This window comes from Furipterus horrens, unplaced genomic scaffold (assembly GCF_987537825.1).
Source record: "Furipterus horrens unplaced genomic scaffold, mFurHor1.1.pri manual_scaffold_3, whole genome shotgun sequence".
Lineage (NCBI taxonomy): Eukaryota > Metazoa > Chordata > Mammalia > Chiroptera > Furipteridae > Furipterus > Furipterus horrens.
The window spans coordinates 36,180,178-36,204,419 of NW_028327173.1; the positions used below are offsets into that span (position 1 = coordinate 36,180,178).

General features: G+C 37.4%; 1 protein-coding gene across 7 annotated transcripts in view; it reads right to left on the bottom strand.

Moving 5' to 3' along the window:
• TUT4 (terminal uridylyl transferase 4) overlaps positions 1–24,242 on the bottom strand; it is a 118,626-nt gene that overhangs the window by 61,720 nt on the left and 32,664 nt on the right. For all 7 annotated transcript variants that reach the window (XM_090269466.1, XM_090269465.1, XM_090269463.1 and 4 more), the window contains 2 exons: positions 18,657–18,820; positions 9,037–9,153 (listed from right to left, as the gene is read on the bottom strand). In XM_090269466.1, the coding sequence (XP_090125592.1) occupies positions 9,037–9,153; positions 18,657–18,820 (281 nt within the window). The remainder of the gene's footprint in view (positions 1–9,036; positions 9,154–18,656; positions 18,821–24,242) is intronic.

A 24,242-nucleotide genomic window follows, 5' to 3' on the forward strand; every position in this document is an offset into this window, starting at 1 on the left:
TTAACCAGAAGCCAAATATTGTATGACATTATGAAACTTGATAAGAGTTTAGAATTTTATTCTAAGTTGGGAAGTCAATGAAGGGCTATGAGCAGGAAGTAACATGAGGTGACATTTTAAAAGAACCACCCTAGTTTCTGAATCAAGAATAGATTGTGGGGACAGGAAGAGGTGTAAGTTGGAAATAATTCAGGTAAGAGATGGTGGTGATTTAGACTAAAGCAGAAAGCATAGAGATATGTGGAAAATGATAAATTTGGTATACATAATCTTTCAAAGGTGAATTCTGTAAAATTTGTTAGTGGTCTGAATGTGGGATATAAAAGAGACAAATCAAAGATAACTCAAAAGAACTTGTCCTAAGCAACTGAGTAAATGGTGGTATCTTTTACTAAGATGAGGTATAAATTCTGGAAAGAATTACTTTAGTCTAGGAAAACTTGCCAAGGAGTCAAGAGCCTCCTAATTAGTCTTCCATTTCCAGCCTTTGGCCCTTCATCCCACTCCCCATAGCTCTACCAGTTATTCTCATTAAAAACTTTCAATAAATCCTCGACAAGATACTAGCAAACCAAATTCAAAAGAATATTAAAAGGATTATGTAGCATGAACAAGCACAATTTATTCCTGGATTCCAAGAATGGCTCAACATATAATACTGAATCAATGTAATACACTACCTTAATACAATGAAAAGAGGGGTGGGGGAAATGGCATGATCATCTGGGCCAGATGCTGCTTGTCTGAGGTATTTTTAAAAACTGAAACATGAACAAAGATAGGCTATTCTTATAGAAAAACGACTGGAAACAGCTTAAGTGTGTCCACAAGTTATGTGAGGGAGGGTCTCAGGGACTCATGGGGGATGGCAGGGGGAGGGCAAGCCAGGTGGATGGAGACTCAGATATGGCACCTACCTGCCAGCTCTGTGGGGGTGGGGGACTGGCTCAGAAAAGGAACAATGGCCTCTGCCAGCATTTCTGTCTGACAGAAAGCTGGCCCTCCAGCTCTCATCCTGATGCCAGGTAATCCAGTTCCTCCTCATATGTCCCTGGTGCCTTTGGAGCTGCTGCCCCACAACACTGGAGCTCAGAGGGAGGGAGTCAGAGTAAGTCTGAGTGCAGGCCCTTTAAGAGACTGCCTGTGCTCCAGAAGCCCTCAGTCTCACTCACCCACAATCTACAATGGTTTCTACAGCCAGACACTATGTGACTTCTTTTTCTGGCACTGGAACCCTGAGCCTGGGGGCCTGGTATGGGTTGGGACCCCTCGCTCTTCAGGGGCAACTCCCTCAGCTGAGATATCCATCCCAACTTTTATCTGCCACATGTGGATGCAGAACCAGCCAACTCCACCCCTCCTACCAGTCTCGATGTGGTTTCTTCTTTCCCTAATTTTAGGACTTCCATCAAGCAAGTCTGAATGATGATTGTTCTGTAGTTTAGTTGAAATCTTGATGTGGTTGTGGCAGGATGCTGGTACCCCATTTACTTACACTGCCATCTTGACTGGAAATAGTTTCTTAAACTTTTAAAAAATTACCAAAATGTTTTCAAAAGTGGATATACTATCATATAATCCAGCAATTCCATTTCTGGATATTTATCTAAAAATGATAATGAACCTCCTCAAAATTATAAACTTCTGATCACTGAAACACACTATGTAAGAATAACAATGTTAGCCAAGACACGGAGAAAATACTTGCAAATCATGTAAGAAAATGAAAACACTAACTCAAAAAGATACCTTTAGCCTCATATTCACTGCAGCATTATTAACAACAGCCAAGACACGAACACAACCAAGTGTCCATAAATGGATGAATGGATAAGAAAATGTGGTATTTATATACAGTCACGAGCTGCTTAACAAAAGATATGTTCTCAGAAGTGCGTCAGTAGGTGATTTCACTGTTGTGTGAACATTAGAGGTATTTACATAAACTTAACCTACTACACACTTAGGCTATATGGCATAGCCTATTGTTCTTAGGCTACAAGTCAGTACACAATGTTACTGTACAAAACAGCACAAGATTAAACTAAGCACAAGAAAAACTGATACAATCAAGAGACACAGTAGCCCTGGCCAGCGTGGCTCAGTTGGTTGGAGCACTGTCTGTGGCTCAATTCCCGGTCCGGGCACATATCTAGGTTGTGGGTTCAGCCCCAGTTGAGCCAGGTACAAGAGGCAACTGACTGATGTTTCTCTCTCTCATCAATGTTTCTCTCCCTTCCCCTCTCTCTAAAATCAGTAAGCATGTTCTCAGGGGAGGGTTAAAAGAGGCATAGTAAACACGAGATACGTGAGGCTGCTGCTAGCATAACACAGCATACTGTTTTACAGCAGGCTTTTCTGTAAGTAGAAAGAGTCCACTTTAAAATAAAAATGAAAAGTATAGTATAATAAGTACATAAACAAATAGCAGTCTTTTATCATTATCAAGTATTATGTACTGTACATAATTATATGTGCTATATTTTTATACAACTGGCAGTGCAGTAGGTTTCTTTACAAAAACATCACCACAAACATTTAAGTAATGTTTCATTATCATGTTACTACATTAACATGAGAACACTGTTATGCAGCCCATGACTGTACAGTGATTATTCAGGCATAAAAAGGAGGGAAATCCTGACAGTTGCAACAACATAGACAGACTAAGGGTATTATGCTAAGTGAAATAGGCCAGACAGAGACAGACAGATACCATATGATACTACTTATATGTGGAATCTAAAACAAACAAGACTGAATTCACAGATACAGAAAATAAACTGGTGGTTGCCAGATAGGGAATTGAGTGAAGGGGCGGGAAGAAATGGGTAAAATTAAGCAGAAGGTACAAAGAACCTTTCAGTTATAAAATAAATCTTGGGGATATAATGTACAGCATAGTGACTACACTTAATAATATTGTATTATACGAGTACACTTGAAAGTTGTTAAGAGAGTAAATCTTAAAAGTTCTCTTCTCAAGAAAAAACACTTGTAATTATGTGTGGTACTAGATGTTAATTAGACTTATTGTGGTGATCATTTTACAAAATATACACATATTGAATCATTATGTTGTACACCTGAAACTAATATAATGTCTGTCAATTATATCTCAGTTTAAAAATAACATTAAAATAAACCTTAAAAAAGTGGATGTACTCTTTTACATTTCCACCAATACCGTTTGAGACTTGGCATTCCTCCCCATTATTGGTATATCCAGTCTTTTTAAATTTTAGCTGTTCTAATAAGTGTAGTGATTTCCCTAACAACAAATAATGTTGTGCATCTTTTTATGTGTTTGATACCTGTATGTCTTCTTTAATGAAATATCAGCTCAAATCTTTGCCCATAATTTTTTAATCCTCACCTGAGGACATGCTTATTGACTTTTAAAGAAAGGGAGAAAAACATTGATGTTTCTCTCTCATGACAATGCCATATCTGAGAAATTTTGCCTAATTCAGGTCATAAAGATTTTCTCTGGTTTTCTTCTGGAAATTTTATATTTTGGTTTTATATTTAGGTCTGTAATTTGTTTTTAGGTTTTTTTTTTTTTCTTTTTTATATAGTACAAGGTATGGGGGGAAAGTTCTTTGCATATCTAATCAGTATATCTTTGTATATCTAATAAATATCTGATTAGTCTAGAACCATGAATTTAAAAGACTATTCTTTCTCCACTGAATTGCTTTTGAATCAGTTGTTCATACATGAGTCTAATGTAGACTCTGTTCTGCTCCACTGATCTATTTGTCTGCTTGTTGCCAATACTACACTGTCTTGATTACTGTAGCTTTGTAAGACTTGAAATAAGGTGGTGTTTAGTCCTTCAACTTCGTTCTTTTTCAAAGCCGTTTTGGATCTTTTCAGGCCTTTGCATTTCTATATTAGTGTTAGAACCAGTTTTAATTCAGGATTTTGGTTGGGATTGTGTTCAATCTATAGATCAGTTTGGAAACAAATGACATTTCACAGTATCAATTCTTCTAATACATGAATAAGGTGTATTTCTCCACTTATTTACCACTTCAATTTCTCTTTAACTTTGTGTTTTCTGTACAAAAATTTTGCATACTTTTGACCTTACTATAAAGAGTACTTAAAATTTCAATTTATATATGAAAGTTATAAATTATAATACAATTAATTTTTGCATATTGATCTTATATTCTGCAACCTTGCTAAACTCATTCATTAGCTCTAATACCTTTTAGATTTTACTGAATATTCTACATCAACAATCATATTGTCTACAAATATAGTTTTACTTCTTTTTTAATCTGGATGGCTTTTATTTCTTTTTCTTGCCTGACTGAGCTGGCTAGATTTGCTAATACAATGTTGAGTATAAGTGCTAAGAATAGACATATCTTTTTTTCCCAATGTTTATATTGTGAAGAAATATACATAACATAAAATTTACTATCCTAACCATTTTTAATGTACTAGTCAGTAACATTAAGTATATTCATATTGTTCTGTGACCATCACCATCATCTATCCACAGAATTCTTTTCATCTTGCAAAACTGACACTATACCCATTAATGATAACTTCCCATTCTCCTATTCCCCCAGGCGATGGCAACTACCACCCTACTTTCTGTCTGATTTTGACTACTCTAGGTAACTTATAAAAAGTAAAATCACACAGCACTTGTCGTTTTGTGACTGGCTATTTTGCTTAACATAATGTTCTCAAGGTTCATCCATATTGTAGAATATCAGAATTTCCTTCCTCTTTAAAGCCTGTTTAATATTTTTGTATGCATACATGAAATTTTGTTTAGTTATTCATCAGTTGAGTTACTTCCATGTTTTAGCTATTATGAATAACGCTATGATGAGGATCAGTGTCCAATATCTCTTCAAGATACTACTTTCAATTCTTTTGAGGATATATTCAGAGGTGAAATTGCTGGATAATATGGTAATTCCATTTCTAATTTTTTGAGGAACCTCAACACTGTTTGCCATAGAAGCTATACCATTTGCATACCTATATTTTTTCCTCATCAAAGGGAGAGAGCATTCAGTCCTTCACCATTAAGTCTGATATCAGTTTTAAATTTCTTCATAAATGTTCTTTATCATGTTTAAGAAGTTCCCTTCTATTCCTAGTTTCCAGAGATCTTTTAATTAGGATTTGTACAAATGCTTTTTCAGCATCTACTGAGATGGTCATATTGTATTCTTTTTTATGTGTTAATATCATGAGTTATATTGTCTGGTTTTCTATGTTAAACTAACAATACCTTCCTAGAATAAAGTCGCACTTGACCCTAGTATATTTCTTCCTTAAATATTCTCTTAGATTCAATTTGCTGAAATGTTTAGACATTTTGCATTGTGTTTATGAGGAATAGTAAGTAGTCTAAATTTTTCTTTTATTATAATATCTTTTTCTGATTTTGGCATCAGAGTAATGTGGGCCTTATAGACTAAATTCAATGTTCTGGAAGAGTTTGTATAGAACTGATACATATATATCAATTATTCCAGAGCTCAATGATGTTATTTTCTTTCATTTTTTGCAAGGTTTTTTCCCCTTTGTTTCATTTTAGATAGTTTCCATTGCTATATCTTCAAGCTCATCAACCTTTTCTTTTACAATGTCTGATCTGCCATTAGTTCTACCGAACATATTTTTCATCCTAGACATTGTTTTCAATTCTGTAAGTTTGACTGAATCCTTTTTACATCTACTGTGTCTCTATTTAATGTTTTGAACACCAGAAATATAGTTACACTGTCTTAATCTCCTTCTCTGCTAATTCTATGGTATCAATTCCAAGTCAGATTTAATTATCTAATTTTTCTCATCATGCTTTGTATTTTCCTGCTTCATTGTATGCCTGAGAATCTTTGAATGACAATGTAAACTATTGAGGGGCAGGGGAGATAACAAATATTTTTGTATTCCTATAAATATTCTCAAGCTTTGTTCTGTAATGACATTAAACACTTTAAAATAGTTTATCCTTTTGGGTCTTGCCTTCGAGCAGTTAGTTGGGAAAAGATGACATTTAGTTTAGGGCTAAACATTCTCCACTACTGAAACAAGAACCTTCTAAGGACTCTACCCAATGCCCCATAAAGTACGAGGTCTTCCACTTTAAATAGTGGGAAAGTACTGTTCCCTGTCCTGTGTGAGCACAAAGCATTATTCTAACTCTCTCAGATTGTTCTCTCTGTGGCATCAGAAAGCTTTCTACATGCATGCACCAATCAGTCTTATGTTGACTACTCTGAGAGGACTTCCACAGATCTCTGGATTTCTCTATTTAGCCTCCATTTTTTTTGTTATTCTATCCTGCAATCTCTAGCTACCTTGGACTCAAGTCCCCCTTCTCAATTCAGGGAGTTCACAGGATTTTCCACCCTATAGTGCAGTCTGGAAAATCTCAAACTAGAATTGTCATTGGGGCCATCTCATTTGTTTCTAACTTACTGCCTGGCCTTCATTGCTTAAAAACCATTGTTAGCTATTTTTACCTTATTTTGTCATTATTTCAAGAAAAAGGTAAACCAGTCTCTGTTACACAACTTAATCAAAAGTAGAAGTCCATTATGGCTGCTTTTAAGATCTATTTGGTTTCTTGTAATGTTCTAAAATATCTTATAATATGAAGTCTTTCTGGAAAAAGCCCAGCCATTGTGAATACAATGAGAACAGTTTGTACAACATCAATGTAACCTGGCAGCCAAGGAGAGTGGACTGGAATGTGCCTGCATGAACAATGACAACTTCACTGTACTGGTCAGTGGGGAGGTAGATGCCATTGAGTGAGCATGTGTACTGTGTGGCAATCGCATTCAAAATGACTGAGTGAATAGAGCAATGCAACTGCATTAATCTTTGCATTAAGCTTGAACATTCTTACGCAGAAACTATTTGCATGACTCAGAAGGCCGCCACTATAGGCTACTGGTGATTGGCAGCTTCATCACGACAACGCATCTGCTCATGCATCACGTCTCATGCAGTTTCTGGCAAAACATCAAATCACCAAGGTGACTTAGCCCCCCTACAGCCTACATTTGGTGCCCTGCAACTTCTGCCTTTTCCCAAACCTTTGAAAGGGAAGAGATTTCAGACCATCGCTGAGATTCAGGAAAATACAATGGGGCAGCTGATGGTGACTGGGAGAAGTGTGTGAGGTCCCAAGGTGCCTATTTTGAAGGGAACTGAGGCATCACTGTTCTATGTATGATGTTCCTTGTATCTTCTTCAATAAATATCTCTATTTTTCATGTTAAATAGCTAGCTAGATACATTCTGAACTAACCCTATATATATAATGTGCATTAACTCTCAGCTTCTTGTTTAGAATTTCCTGAGCTTCATGGAATAATCAGGATCTTTCAACATTTCTTGAAATTTCTCAGGGAGATACTAACTCCCCTTGACCACCACTTTGTCTCTGTTCTATAATTTTCTGAAGCTCTAATTAAATCAAAATTGTAGGGTGGTAAAACCTGAATGATTTCTTTTCCTTCTAAATTCCTAATTTTCTTCAACACATTCATTTGAGCACCTATTATGTGTCAGATACTGTCCTAAGCAATGCAGAAACAAAAATAAGAAACTAAACTTGCCCTCTTGAATATTAAAAGTCTAAAAGAGGATAGAAAACATTGACATTTATGGTACACTGTTACTGCGTAAGGTTTTCTGATCAAGTGCTATGGGAGCACAGAAGGAATACCTAACCCAGAGTTGTTGGGAAGGTCAGGTAAAAGAGTATTTCTCAAAGATGCCATACAAATGCAAACTTAAAGATAAGATATATTTTTATAACTTTGAAAAGAAAAAGTTAAATAGCTAGAATACTAATAAATTTTTAAAAGAAAAAACACCCTGCTCATAATCTGTGTTGATGAAATGCTGTCATAAACATAACTGAAGAATTAAGAATTCTTAAAGAATAAAGCTTATAAAATCTTGCATGGTCTGGCCTTCTCAACTTCATTTCACATCATTTCCCTCCTAGCTTTCTTTACTCCACTAATACTAGACTCTTTCAGTTCTTCATATGCCATGCCATTTCCTGACTTAAGAGATCTTTCTCCATGCTGTTTTTTGTGTAAAACGCTCTCTGCTTATCCCTTTACACCACTCACATTTTTGTCTTTTAAAATCTTACTTCAAGGTTCAACTCAAATGTTCATTTTCTCAAAGTAACTGTCCCTGTTCTACACTAAGAAAAATAATCTTGTACATTTCTTCAGCACTACATTCCCTTTAATAAAACTCATGATAGTTAAATCCTTAGTCAATGGATGCCTTCAACAATACAGTAATCCCTCTCTATATCGTGGTTCACTTATCGCAGCCTCACTGTATTGCGGGATTTTTAAAAATATTATATTTAATTATTTATCATGGATTTTTTGCTATATCGCGGGATTTTACAGTACTGTATACGTATGTTGTTAAAGTTTAAGAGTGTAGAATATGTTTAAGAACATAAGTAGTGTTTATAAAGTGTGGAAAAGGTTAATAAGGGAATGGGAAAGGTTAATAAGAAACAGGGAATGGTTTATAAGTGTGTGGGAAGGGTTTATAAAGCCTTAAAATATATATAAATACTAAAATAAATGTAAGGTTCCTACTTAGCGGATTTCCACCTATCATGGGGGGGGGGGGTCTAGAACGTAATACCTGTGATAAGTGAGGGAATACTGTACTTTACAAACTCTGAGTGCAGGAACCATGACTATCTTATTATTCACACTGCCTAGATCTAAGCACATAAGGACTCAATAAATATCAGTTGGACTAATTACACGTGACAGTTTTAAACATAGGAATCAACATACTTTATTAGGATGAGCAAAACAGTCTCTGAGAAAGTTCCCCTCCTGACTACCTAAGATAAGGAGGGTAATCATAACACTCAACTCTGTCACTTAATTTACTAATATATGACTGATTAAATATCACATTTCTACTTCCATAAATAAAAATATACAATATAATTTTACCAATCAAAAATAAATAAAACATCTTGTAATAAAAACTTACCAAAATGTTTTTCTTATGTCGTTTTTCCTTTATATGTTTATGAGCTCCCTGGATATTTTCAATGTGAATTAAGCAAAGTTTGCACAGATACCGGCAATTGGTATATTCTGGTGAGCGCTGAAAAGTTAAAAAACGCATTTTTTTCAGAAAACAGAGAAGAAATTTTTTACTATAGTTTACTACATTATATTAAGTACAAGAGACAAGAATAAGCACTGAAAGAATAAGTTTTTAATAAACAAATCAGTACTTATATACCCAAGAGATAGTTAGTTGTCCTTTTCAAAATACAAGTCATTATAGAAGATCATATACTAATTTCAAAATATATTGTGAAAAAGCTAAATGTTTGATAATTATCTAATATAGTCTTTAGAATCCAATGTAAAATAGGATATGCAGTCTCGTTACTAAGTCTTATTCCACTGTTGCCCCCAAAACTGGTTTTGAACTTTCATTCTTTTTGATTACTATATAAAAAATAGAATCCACTCACAACATGGGGATTCAAAAAAATGAATTGCAAATATGGAAGACAATTCCAAAAGCCGAGTTCAAAAACACTCCAAAATCTCATGGGAATAAATGGATAGTCTCTGGAGGTTATTACTCTGAAAGAAAGAATTCTGACACATGAAAAGCATCAGTCATAGTACTTTAGTCATACTTCACATATATGAGTATGTTCTTTAAGTAATAAGCTTAATAATTCCAAAATGCCTATTGCATGCCATGTACCTTCCTGGGTGCTTCACATACAATGTGACTTTTTTTTTTTAAATCCTTAACTGAGGAGATGCTTACTGATTTTAGAGAGACAGAAAGGGAGAAAGAAACATCGATGTGAGAGAGAAACATTGATTAGTTGCCTCCTGTACAAGCCCTGACCAGGGATTGAACCCACAACCTAGGTACATGCTCTTAACTGGGGTTCGATTCCACAAGCTTTTGGTGTACTGGACGACACTCCAACCAACTGAGCAACCCAGTCAGGGCTATGTGACAATGTGACATCCTAATTCCCTTAATAATCCCATTAGATGGGCATTATCTTCATTTTGTAGAAGTGAAAACAAAATTTCAAAGAGCCTACAACTTCCACAAGAATATAACATTAAGTGGGAGATGCTGAATTTAAATTCGTGTACTCATGAATCCAAAGCCAACCCTCTAAGATCAAGCAATAAGAAGTTACAAAATTATTAAGCACTTGAGTTTTAAAACATTGTTTGTAGTACCTTACACGGAAATTGCAGCAAAGCTTAATTTTTATCTGATTCATCTTCAAAAGGCTGCAACTCCTGACAAAAAGATTCTCTCGTTTCAGAATATTACATACAAGGTCTGTCCAGAAAAAGTCCAACCATTGTTAATATAATGAGAATGGTTTGTGTGACATCAATGTAACCTGGCAGCCAAGGAGAGTGGACTGGAATATGCACGTGTGAACAATGACAACTTCACTATAGTAGTTGGTGAGGCAGTAGATGCCGTTGAGTGAGCAGGTGTACTGTGTGGCCATCGCATTCATAATCGGCAAGTAGAGCAATGCAACTGCATTAAACTTTGCATTAAGCTTGAACATTCTTTCACAGAAACTATTTGGATGATTCAGAAGGCCGCAGCTATGGGCAACTGGTGACTGGCAGCTTCATCACAACAATGCACCTGCTCATGCATCATGTCTCATGTAGTTTTTGGTGAAATGTTAAATCATCCCCATGACTCAGCCCCCCTTACAGCCCACATTTGGCGCCCTGAGACTTATGCCTTTTCCCAAAACTAAAATCATCTTTGAAAGGGAAGAGATTTCAGACCATCGATGAGATTCAGAAAAATACAATGGGGCAGCTGATGGTGATTGGGAGAAGTGTGTGAGGTCCCAAGGTGCCTACTTTGAAGGGGACTGAGGCAGCACTGTCCTATATACAATGTTTCTTGTATATCTTCTTCAATAAATGTCTCTATTTTTCACATTACCTGGCTGGATACCTTCTGGATAGATGTCGTATATTATTTTAAATGGGAAATCTGCCCCAAATATAGCTGCCACAGACTAAAAATAAACACAGCCATCATGTATTCCTTATTTATTAACCTTACAACAACCCTATGAGGATTTTCCATTTTACGGACAAAGGAATTAATCTCAAGGATTAAATAATTGCCCAAGGCAACAAGCAAATAAGAAAATTCAGCTCAATATAGTTATTCCAATTCTTTAGAATGTAAATTGTTTCAAATCTGTCCTTATCGGGAAATGAATTAAGGCCTCACAGAGGTTTCTACCTCTTCAGTTTCCTACCACAACTACTACTTAATTCACCAAATATTTTTTTATTTCACGTATGTCTCAACATTTTTCTAGGAGCTTGGTATAACAGTGTAAACAAAATAAACAAAAATGTCTGTCCTCATGAATTTACATTCTAGTATAGGGAAACAGGTAATGAGTAAACAAATGTACAGATAAATAAATAGAAATATGGGAAGGGGTGTTACCTACTTTTTAAAAATATAGTCATCACTTAAGACCTTATTGATAAACTGATTTAAAGGAAGCAAAGGATTAAGCTATATGGACATTTGGGGAAAAAAAAAAAAAAGACATGTAAGCAAAGGGAAATGTGAATGAAGGCCCTGAGTAAGAATCTGCTTAATATATTTGAAAAGTCGCAAAAAAACTAGCATGACTGGAACAAAAAGGTAATAGGGGCCAGATCACAAGGCCCCTTTGTAAAGAGTCTTACTTTTAGATAAGTGTAAGGGGAAGGCACTGAAGGATTTTGAACAGAGAATTATAAGATGTAATAAATAGTTTAGAGGAATCACTTGTCTTCAATATTAAGAATAGAATAAAAAGAGCTTATTGCCATTATGAGCATACAGCAATAATCCAGAAGAGATGATGTTGGCTTGGTTCAAGGTTTAAGAATGGCGGAAGTGGCAGAAAGGATTGGATTCAAGAGTTGAAAGCATAAACACAGAATACTTAAAATTATGAATATTGAGGGGGTCACTAAGGGAGTCAGTCATGTGTCACTTATCACATGAATTTTTCAATTGTAAAATGTTAGCAGACAAGAACGTAACTAGATTCCTTTAGAAATACGTGCTTAATAAAAACTGAACGGTAAGTCAGCAGGCCTCAGATGACAGCTCAACTGATCTTGGTTAAAGCTCTTTTTAACACTGGAACCTGTTTCTTATTATGAAATAAAATTGCCCTATCAGGTAAAATAATTCAATTCCACGGTAGCTTATCTTTTTTTAGAGCTTACTACATACCAGGTACTGTATTATCTTATTTAATCCTAACAATCCATTATTTTCAACTCCAATTTAATGATGATGAAACTGAGGTTTGAAGAGTTAAATAACTTATCCAATGGTATCTAATCACTAAATAACAGAGCTAGACTCAAGTGACTCCAAAACTGATACACTTAACCACTAAGCAAAGTACCTCTAATTACAATAGCAATGCACTGTATTAGGCACAATAGTAATTAACACAAAAATGTTCTCACCATCATGAAGCTTCTCGTTTCACAGAAAACACAATGAAAATTGTTTAAAAACTCATTATAGTTAGATTTCATTTAACCAGTAAACAAACACACTAATAAACCTTTCTAAAGTTTCTGCAAAACAGCTAAAATAATAATTTCTGGGCATGAGATTCTCAGTATTTCTTAATATTTGACACTCACTATTAGGGATTTAACCCTTCTTTAAAATTATATTTTATTGCTTGTGCTGTTCTAATTGTCCTAATTTTCCCACTTTTGCCCCCCACACCCCAGCACCCCCCACTCCCTAAGGCAATCCCTTCACCTCTGTTCACCTCCATGGGTCATGCGTTTAAGTTTTTTGACTTCTCCATTTCCTATATTGTACTTTACATGCCCCTGGTTATTCCATAACTACCAATTAGTACTTCTTAATCTCCTCATCTCTTCATCCATTCCCCCACACCCTTGTCCTGACAACCATCAAAATGCTCTCCCGTATCCATGATTTTGTCTCTGTTCTCCTTTTTTGTTTTTTAGATTCAATAGTTGCTAGGTATGTATTTATTGCCATTTTCTTATACATAGTTTTGATCTTTTTCTTAAATAAGTCCCTGTAACATTTCATAGAATAATGGTTTGGTGGTGGTGAACTCCTTTAGTTTTTTTCTTGTCTGGGAAGCTCTTTATCTGCTCCTCCATTCTAAATGATAGCTTTGCTGGGTAGAGCAATCTTAGCTGTAAGTTCCTGCTTCTCACGACTTTGAATATTTCTTGCCAAACCGTTCAAGCCAGCCAAGTTTCTTTTGAAAACATCAGCTGACAGTGTTACAGAAACTCACATGTAGGTGATTAACTGCTTATCTCTTGCGTCCTTTAAGAGTCTCTCTTTATCTTTACCTTTGGCATTTTAATTATGATACATCTTAGACGGGACCTCTTTGCATCCATCTTGTTTGGACTCTGTGCTTCATGGACTCACATGTCTTATTTCCTTCATCAAATTAGGGAGTTTTATTTCACTGTTTTTTCAAATAAATTTCCAATTTCATGCTCTTTCTCTGCTTCTGGTACCCTTATCATGCAAATGCTGGAAATCTTGAAGTGGTCCCTGACACTGTCCTCTTTTTTTGTTTGTTTGTTTTTTGTTTTTGTTTTCTTCTTCTTGATGGTTGCTTGGTTGCTTGTTTTTTTGCTTTGTTATGCTCCAAATCATTGATTTCTCAGCTTCATCCACTCTTGTTGTTTACTTATAATTTGTTCTTTACTTCATTTAGCGTATACTTTATTTCTGACTGGGTCTTTTTTTATGCTGTTGAGGTCCTCACTAAGTTCCTTGAGCATCCTTATAACCAGTGTTTTGACTCTGCATCTCATAGGTTGCTTACCTCCCTTTTTTTTTTAGTTCTTTTTCTGGAGTTTGATCTGTTCTTTCATTTGGGCCATGTTTCTTTATTTCATCATTTTGGTAGCCTCCCTGTTTTTCTGTGTATTGTGTATCCTGGCTGGTTTGGCTCAGTGGATTGAGCGTCGGCCTGCGAGCTAAGTGTCGCTGGTTCGATCTTCCAGTCAGGGCACATCAGAGAAGGAAAACTCTGACTCCAAAAACCTCCGCTGCCTTGCGGCACACCTCTTCAGGAGAAAGGCTAAGGGAGTAAACCCCGACAGAAAATCCGGAGCCGGAGTCCCTAAGGCGGTTTGACGTTGTAGTCAACACCGGCAACTCCTGCGGCGCACCTGAAGCCAAGCTGTATTGACTCCGTCTTTCCCTTGGACCCTTCAGCTGCGAAGAGAGGGGGGGGGGTCTGCTGCATGGGCAACAGCAGACCCTCCATATCACCCTGCCCAGGCTCTGTAGCTTCAGCTTCACTGGAGAGGACACTCCAGCGTCATCGCAAGATGTCGATTCAACATGGGAGGAGACAGATACCGTGTCACTCCCGAGTCGGACTGCACAGCCATTCTCGGCGGTGCAGATAGACTCTTAAGAAGCTACACCATCGTCTCTCGAGGCTCTGTAGCTTCAGCTTCACTGGAGAGGACACTCCAGCGTCATCGCAAGATGTCGATTCAACACGGGAGGAGACAGATACCGTGTCACTCCCGAGTCGGACTGCACAACCATTCTCGGCGGTGCAGATAGACTCTTAAGAAGCTACACCATCGTCTCTCGAGGCTCTGTAGCTTCAGCTTCACTGGAGAGGACACTCCAGCGTCATCGCAAGATGTCGATTCAACACGGGAGGAGACAGATACCGTGTCACTCCCGAGTCGGACTGCACAGCCATTCTCGGCAGTGCAGATAGACTCTTAAGAAGCTACACCATCGTCTCTCGAGACGGACGGCTGCCGACGATGGGTAGAGCTGCTTTGAATCCATGGTTTGGTAGTGTGGCCTAATGTAGTAGGTGTCCTGTAGGGTCCAGTGGCACAGCCTCCCCTATCAACCAAGCTGGGTATTTGAGGGGAACCCTTCTTGTAGGTTGAGTACACCCTCCTCCTGTAACTGAGGCGTGATTGTTGTTGCCAGGTCAAAGGGAAGCATTTACCCAGGCCAGTCAGCTGCAAGGACTAGCTGGGACCTCTGACTACCAGCCTCCACCCTCTGTGGAAGAAGAACTGTGCAGGGGAAGGGTGGTGATTTTCCAACAAGGTCTGTTCTGTCCACTGTGTGCGCAGACACTGCAGTTCCTAGGGTGGTGCAGGCCAGAGTCAGCCACCACCTATGTTCTGCCCAGGTCCACCCAGCATGAGCCACAAAGCCATCTGCAATTGGCTGTATCTGTGCTGGGTATGGAGGTTCCCAGGTAAAGCTCAACTGTGATCCAAAGCTGGCTGCTGCTATTTTCAGGCCTGGGGCTGCTTAGCCAGACATACAGGAACTAGGGGTTCACTGAGGTTGGTTGTTGATTGTTTGAGTTTTGGGAAGATGCAAAGCTTGAGCCAAAACCAGCCATTCATGTGGAAAAGTCACTGTTAACTGCTTGGGTGGGCCCATAAGTTAAGTGGGGCAGAGCTTCAGAGATTGACCAGAATGGAGCAAACCATGTCAGCCAGGTTGATGAAGTCTCAGATACAGTCCCCACCTGTCAGCTCTGTGGCTCTTTGCAGGGAGGCCTCAGAAAAAGGACAATGGCCTCTGCCGATCTTTTTCCCTGGGAGAAAGTGGTCCCACAGCTGTCACCCTGAGGCTAGACACTTCAGTTCCTTCCCATACACCACTAGTGCCTTTCAAGCTGCTACGCAGGTGTGTGCAGGCTCTTTCAGAGGACCTGCTTGGGAACCCAGTAGTTTTTCTCACCAACTCAAACCCCACTGTGTTTTACAGTCTGAAGTTTTGGAGGCTTCTCTTCCTAACACTGGAACCCTGGGCTGGGAGGCCTGGTGTGAGGCTGGGATCTCTCACTTCAGAGATATTCCTCCTGAATTTTTATCCACCACATGCAGGTATGGGATCAGCCTGTTCTGCATCTACCAGTCCGGATGAATGTGGTTTCTTTAGTTCCATAGTTGTCAGACTTCCATTCAGCTCGATTTCTGATGGTTCCGAGTGATGGCTGTTCTGTAGTTTAGTTGTAATTTTGATGTGGTTGAGAAAGGAGGTGAGCCATGTTTACCTACGCTTCCATCCTGACCAGAAGACTCAAATTTACCCCTCTGATGTAATTGTTTAGACTTATTCCTTCCTTGGGACAGGTTAAAAAGTACATACTTACTCCTCAATTATACAATCTATGAGTATACAATGAACAAAAGTACCTAATGAAATAAAAATAGGTTGCTAAGAATATTCTTAATGAGTGTCTAAAGTTGGCAAAGAAAGATGTAATTAAAAGTAGCCTTGGCCACGTAGCTCAGTTGGTTGGAGTCATTCTGTGCACCAGAAGGATACCAGTTCGACTCCCGCTGAGTGCACATGCCCAGGTTATAGGTTGACCCCTGCTTGAAGCACATACGGGAGGCAACAGGGAGGCAACCAACTGATGTTCCTCTATCATGTCAATGTTTCTCTCTCCTTCTCTCCCTTCCTCTATCTCTAAAACCAATTTTTAAAAAAGTACACTGGCCCTGGCCAAGTATCTCAGTTGGTTAGAGCATCATCCCAATACAGCAACATTTCAGGTTCAATTCCTGATCAGAGCACATACAAGAATCAACCAATGAATGTATAAATGGAACAACAAATTGATGTTTCTCTCCCTCTTTCTCGAAAAATCAATTTTAAAAAATTAAAGAGTATACTGTAGTGAAAACAAAAGGTTTTGGATGGCTTGAGAGACAAAAAGATGTCAAAAAAGAAAATGAATTATAGACATCTCTGCTGGTATTGGCACACAAATTTTATATCACTGCTGTTTAAATTCAACAAATGTTTCCATGCTCCTAAGCTTTTCTGTCACCCTATACTAATCTTTCTTATTACCATCAAATGTCCATTTCACCCCAAGTTCTTCCTTCTTCCAAGAATTGATCTTTCCTGTTTCATATCCTATCTTATCATCCAGTCCCCCACTTATTTTTCTTGAAAATACATTTTTCACATTTCCTTTACACATCCCAAATAATTTACCTACACCTCACCCATCTGGTCAACTCCTAGTCACTCCTTCTGACTCCAGTGTCACCTCCTTAAAGACCATTCCCCAATTGACGCCTCCATAACTCAAGTTGGTCACTCCTTTGTCCAAGATCCCATTTTCAAACAATACTATTATTATTACTACTATTATAGTTTGCTTTCATGTCTTTCTCTAATTAGTAAACTCCTAGAAGAGCAGTATCATGTTTTAAAAATGCCACACACACCCCATTTCAACCTTTTATCACCATATCATGGCACACAGAAAGCACTCAATGTTTATCTTGACAATACAGATCCAGAATAGCTACTAATTCCAGGCTTAGGAAAGAGAAAGTGAAAGATAGAACTAAGCAAAACAGCAAACTGCAAAAAAAGAATTCTAACTAGGATCCTGTTAGACTAGCCACACAACCCAAACCCTTTCCTATATTATAGGCCTCTACTCCTTGATACTCCTTTCTATTTTCATAGGGTGACCACTCTGTCCTAAGTTCTGCTAATAACCCGGGACTGCCTTCTTCAATTTAGCTATTACCTCATTTTTCTAAACTATACAAAATCAGACCATTTCTTTCCTTTATTATTTATGATCACCTATTTCCCTGACTGCATACTCACAAATATTCCAAGTATCTATTTATGAACAGATTAATTTATTATTCTCTCCTTCAATACCATGCAGTGTTTTTATTAAGGCTAGGAATGTGTATTTCTAGGTTAAGAAATTAATTAGTATCCAGGAACAAGTTACCAATGGCTACAGCAGTTTCTAACACATAGTTGTTCAGTAAATATGGGAGAAAAAAGAGGTACAGGGAAGAGATAAAAGCAAGCGAAAAGGAAGTCTAGAACATCATGTGGTATTTTCTAATTCATTTCTGTTACTCCAAATGAATTGTTAACTCCTAATGGGCAGAAACTGTCATTTTCACCAATAAATTACCAATGCCTAGCTCATTACCTAGAACATAACAAGAACTCAGTATCTATTTGATGATTAAGTAAATCAAGGGTAAGCAAATTTCTTCCATAAAGAGATAAAGTAATATTTTAGCAAATATTTTATGATTTGATGAAACAGTAAATATTTCATGCTTTGAGGGCCATATATGCCTTGTAGCAACTAGTCAACTCAATTTTGTCATGGTAGCACAAAAACAGCCACAGATAATATGTAAATAAATGGGGATGGCTGTGTTCCAATAAAAATTTGTTTACAAAAACAAAGGTCTAGGTGCATTTTACCACAATTGTAAAAAACAAAACCCAAAAAAACAAAAATAAAAGGGTAGGCCATAGTTCATCAACCTCTGGGATGAATAAATGAAGTCAGACTCACAGAAGTAAGGATTTGCTAAACAAAGGGAGAAAAGAAAGAAGAAATGAAAGAGGGAAGTAAGGAAAGATGAATGTTATCTCTGCCTTAGGAATAGAAGATAAACTTAAAAAGCTGTACAGGGGTGCTTGGGAAAGAAAGGTTATGAAACACGCATTTTCCCCCAAATGACTAAAACAACATAGTATACTTTTTCAAGTCGAAAGATGTGATCTCTTTCTAAGCGTTCCTCTGCTTGTTTCAAGCCTAGCCTCTGCTCAGGTGTCAACGTAGATTCATCTATCACAGTGGCATTTTCTAAATAGTCCATCTCTGAAGATTGTTCTTTATTAGATTCACCATTCTTCATTTTACCTAGAAAAGGAAGCAATCAGTTAGTTACCATCATCAGAATCGGTAAAATTATTTAAACTTAATGGAAAACAGACATTCAATTTATACACACAGAGAGAAAATATTCTCTCCTTGGTTGTGTAAATTGGCATACCTATATAAAATATAAGAAATATACATGTATCAAAGTTCACAAAGCAAAATCTACTTCATAGGTCAAATGCCTATCTTGTTCTTACAACCTACCTATCAAAAGAAACAAATATGACTGAGACTTACTATACAAGGCTAACATAACATAATCTTCTTGTGGAATCTCTGAAGTAAATATGATAAAAAGCTCTTTTAAGTCCCAAAGAAAGATTAGTCATTGAACTAAAGTCACTTTAGTCACTTTATCATTACACACTAACAGCTAAAAGAACATACATACTCCAGACCACAAACCCACAACAGGCTCTTTCTTCTTTGTCTTCCTTGAACTCATGGATATCTCCACCACATAAGTATTTTTTCTTAGCCTCCTAACTAGACTGTAATCTCTTCAAGGCACACACTATATGCTTTCATCTTTGCATTTCCAACACCTAGCAATATGTAGCTGGCATACAGTAGGTTCTATCACCAGTGTGATTTTTTAAATACAAATTGAATCATGTTGTTCTCCTGTTTGAAATACTTAAAAGGCTTTTCAAAGAGCTAGGAATAGAGTTTAAACTCTCTAGTGTATTACACACTGTCCTTATCCTTATGAAGGCAGTCGTCGTCGTTGGCAGCCGTCCGTCTCGAGAGACGATGGTGTAGCTTCTTAAGAGTCTATCTGCACCGCCGAGAATGGCTGTGCAGTCCGACTCGGGAGTGACACGGTATCTGTCTCTTCCCGTGTTGAATCACATCTTGCGATGACGCTGGAGTGTCCTCTCCAGTGAAGCTGAAGCTACAGAGCCTGGGCAGGGTGATATGGAGGGTCTGCTGTTGCCCATGCAGCAGACCCCCCCTCTCTTCGCAGCTGAAGGGTCCAAGGGAAAGACGGAGTCAATACAGCTTGGCTTCAGGTGCGCCGCAGGAGTTGCCGGTGTTGACTACAACGTCAAACCGCCTTAGGGACTCCGGCTCCGGATTTTCTGTCGGGGTTTACTCCCTTAGCCTTTCCCCTGAAGAGGTATGCCGAAAGGCAGCGGAGGTTTTTTGGAGTCAGAGTTTTCCTTCTCTGATGTGCCCTGCCTGGAAGATCGAACCAGCGACACTTAGCTCGCAGGCCGACGCTCAATCCACTGAGCCAAACCAGCCAGGGCTCGATGAAGGCAGTAAACACAATATAATAATTCTAAGTTATAATTAGTGCTATAAAGGAAAAAAGCAAGTAACTGAGAGGGAGACCAACTTTAGATATGGGATTCAGGAAAGATGTATCTGAAATTTTAAGCTAAGACCTCAAGAAAGAAAGCTAGGCTGCCTATATTTCTAACCTTACATCCTGTCCTAACACTTGTTACTTCATTCATACCAAATGTGCTAGAATGGATTACTGCTACTTCACATCTCAATGCCTTTACATATGACGTTCACTCCAGCATCAAGGCCCTCTCCACTTAAACTAGTAATGTTTACCTGTCCTGCATAATTCACAAGTGTCACCTGTTTCAGAAGACAGCTGAAATTCTTCACATTCTAAAATAGCACCCTCTATTATCTCGCATTTGCATAGTAATGTGATTTATATTCATTTATCTCCATTAGATGAGATGAATTCCTTGATATCAATGATTAGGTCTTATATAACTCTGTACCTTCAGATTTTATTACAATGCCTAGACCAGAGATGACACTTAATAAAAGTGTGCTGAATAAATTAGTTTGAATACATCTCAAAGCACTTTTAAAAATAAATGCTCATAGATAATCAACAAATCGCTCCACTCTTCCCTTAAAAGCCAGCTATATACAATCTACAAGAACTCTGATAGTCAATTCTACCTTTTGATAGCACTTATTTTCTGAACAAAGAAGAAATAGTGTGCCTATGTACGTGATGTATCACCTACAACAAAAGCAAAGAATAGAAAGGCAAACTCTTATATAAAGATGTTATACAAAGGATTCAAACATTTTAAGTGTCACTAAGTTAGCTAAGTGTTTCTTAAATTATTATCAGAGGAACAATGATGCACCATGAAATTTGCAACTGTGCTCCGGTATTCAGAAAAATAATTTAGTTTTTAGTAATAATTTTATGACAGAAGTGAAAAAGAAAAGGTGAAATCCTAGTCTTATTTCAACATCTCATGAAAAGGATAGCAGCAAGGTAATACGTAATACAATATTCTATCCTCCTTCTCTATATGTACGACCTGTCCTGCATGACAATAATTCTTAAGAAACGCTTAGCTAACCTAGTGACACTTCTAATGTTTGAATCCTTTTTATAACATCTTTATGAGTTTGCCTTCCAATTCTCTGCTTTTGTGGTAGGAGAGACACCACCTCCAGAGGCACATCAGCAAATCCTGCAAAATTATAATTCCTATCAATATAAAGAATTAGACAAAACTACCTTTCTTTAAAAGTTAAAAATAAATCAAGTTATTAATTTCCTGAAAGCAACATCAAAACTAAATAACATCAGGCAGAATTTCCCAAACTTTGTTTCAAAGAACACTAGCTCCTTAAGATGTTAATACTCTCACAAGAGTTGAGAACAGGTATTCAAACAAAAACCTGCACAGGTTTATGTCAACACTATTCACAACAAAGGTAGAAACAACCTAAATGTCCATCACTAAATAAATGAAGAAACAAAATGTGACATCTATACAATGGAGTATCATTCAGCTGCCTTAGTTCAGGCTGCCATAACAAAATAGTACATAATGGGTGGCTTAAACAATAGAAATTTGTTTTCTCACGGTTCTGAGGCAATAAAGTCAAGACAAGGTGCCCTCTGGGTTGATGTGTGATGAGAGCGCTCTCCTTGGACTGTGGACAGCCACCTCACATGGCCTTTCCTTGGTGCATGCACTGAGAAAGATCTTCCTCTTCCTCTTCCTCTTATTCGACCTCCAATCCTATGGGCTTAGGACCCCAACCTTACAACCTCATTTAATCTTAACTATCTCCTAAAAGCTCTTATCTCCAAATAGAATCACATTGGGAGTTAGGGACTGAACACAGGGATTTTTAGGGGACACAATTCAGTCTATAGCATCAGCATTTAAAAGAAAAGTACTCATATATACTACATAAATGAACCTTGAAAACATGATGCTTAATGAAGGAAGCCAGACACAAAAAAACACATATTTCATGATTCCCTTTCTATAAAATATCTAGAATAGGAAAATACATAGAAACAGAAAACCAATTAGTGGTTGTCTGAGGCTAGGGTAAGTGGGAAATGGGTTTTCTTTTGGGGTGATGAAAAAGTTCTACAATTAGATAGTGGTGATGGTTACAACACTGTAAATGTACTTAAAGGTACTGAACTGTACCTTTAAAATGGTTAAAATAATATTTTATGTATTATAACACACAGAGAAAAGTTAACTATAGTTACATCATATGACTCAGTAATCAGACTACAACATATATATCAAGAAGAAATGAAAACATATGAGTATAACCACACAAAAACTTTTAAACCAATGTGCACAGCAGCATTACTGATTACAGTCAAATGATGGAAACAAATTAAATATCTATCAACTGATGAAAAGATAAATAAATTTGATACAGCCATACAATGGAATATTATTCATCTATAAAAAAGAATGATGAATTAATATATGTTACAATGTGGATGAATCTTTTCTTTAATCCTCAACCAAGGATATGCTTGTTGATTTCAGAGGCAGAGGAAGAGAGGGAAGGAAGGAGAAAAACCAAGAGAGAGAGAAACATTGATCAGCTGTCTCCCATACGAGGCCCAACCAGGGATCAAACCTGCAACCTAGGTATGTGCCCTGATGGGGAATTGAACCCACAACCTTTTGGTGTACAAGACAATGCTCTAACCAGCTGAACCACCCAGCCAGGGCAACATGGAAGAATCTTGAAAACATTATGCTAAATTTAAAAAGTGAGACACAAAAGGTCACATGTTGTATGATTCCATATTGCAAATAGAGAAAGTAGATTAGGGTTTGGCAGTGGCTAGGAGAAGGGGCTAATGAGCAGCTGTTAATAAACATGGTGTTTCTTTCAGGGGTAATGAAAATGTTCAGGAATTAGTGGTGATGTCTACATGACATCTGAATATACTAAAAACCACTAAATTGTATATTTTTTAAATAGCAAATTTTATGGCATATGAATTATATCTCAACAAAATATTAAAAGATAAAATTCAAAAATTAAAAATATGATAAATGGTGACAAGGACTATGGAGAAAAATTAAACAAATAAAAAGAATAGGGAATGTCAGAGGTGGAGCTGAAGGCTGTACATTTTAGATAAGTGATCCAGCAAATGTCTTACTGAAAAAATGAAGGAGGCAAGAGAGCTAACCATATGGTTATCTGTGGGAATTGTTCCAGGCAGAGGAAAAGGCAAATGTGAAGGCCATGAGGTGGACATTTGTCTTCACATTTGAGGAACTGAAAGGAAACTATGCAGTTGGAGCAGACAGAGAAAGGGTAAGAAATAGATGAATGAAGGCAGAAAAATGGGGGAGGGACACACACCATGTAGCGCCTGTAAGTTTCCACGAGTACACTGGCTTATTCTGATGTCCGAGAAAGCACTGAAACATTTTGAACAGTAGTTACATTATCTGAGTAATTTTAACAGGATCATTCTGGCTGCTATATTGAAACATAATGAAGGGTGGTGTAACTGAATGTAAGGAGATTGAGTCTGGTTATGCTGCTCAAAACCATGATCATGACCAGCAGTATCAACTTCACTAGGGAGTTTGTTAGAAATCTAGTATCTCAGGCCCCACTCTAAAAGTTCTAAATCAAAAAATCTCTGGGAATGGAGCCCAAGAATCCATATTTTAATATGATCCCAGGTGATTCTTATGCCTATTAATGTTTGAGAAGCCCAGATCTAAAATACTCTCCCCTCGAATATTTACCGGGCTCAGTCCCTCACTTCTTTCAAGTATTTGCTCTAATGTCACCTTCTCAGTGAAAACTTAAATTTGAAACACCACCACCAGACAGAGTAGCATCATTCCCTATAACCTTTCCTATTTTATTTTCCTCATAAGATTTATCACCGTCTAACTTATTACATACTTTTGTTATTTGTGTTTGTTGTCTCTTCCACTTAGAATATTAATTCCAAATGAGCAGTGTAATCTATTTTGTTCACTGCCATATTTCTAGCTACTAGATCAATCAGTACCTGGCACACAGCAGACACCCCCAAAAAATATTCATTGAATGAATAAATGGCTAAAGAAAAAATGGTGGGAAAGAAAGAAGGAATTCCTGCCATTTG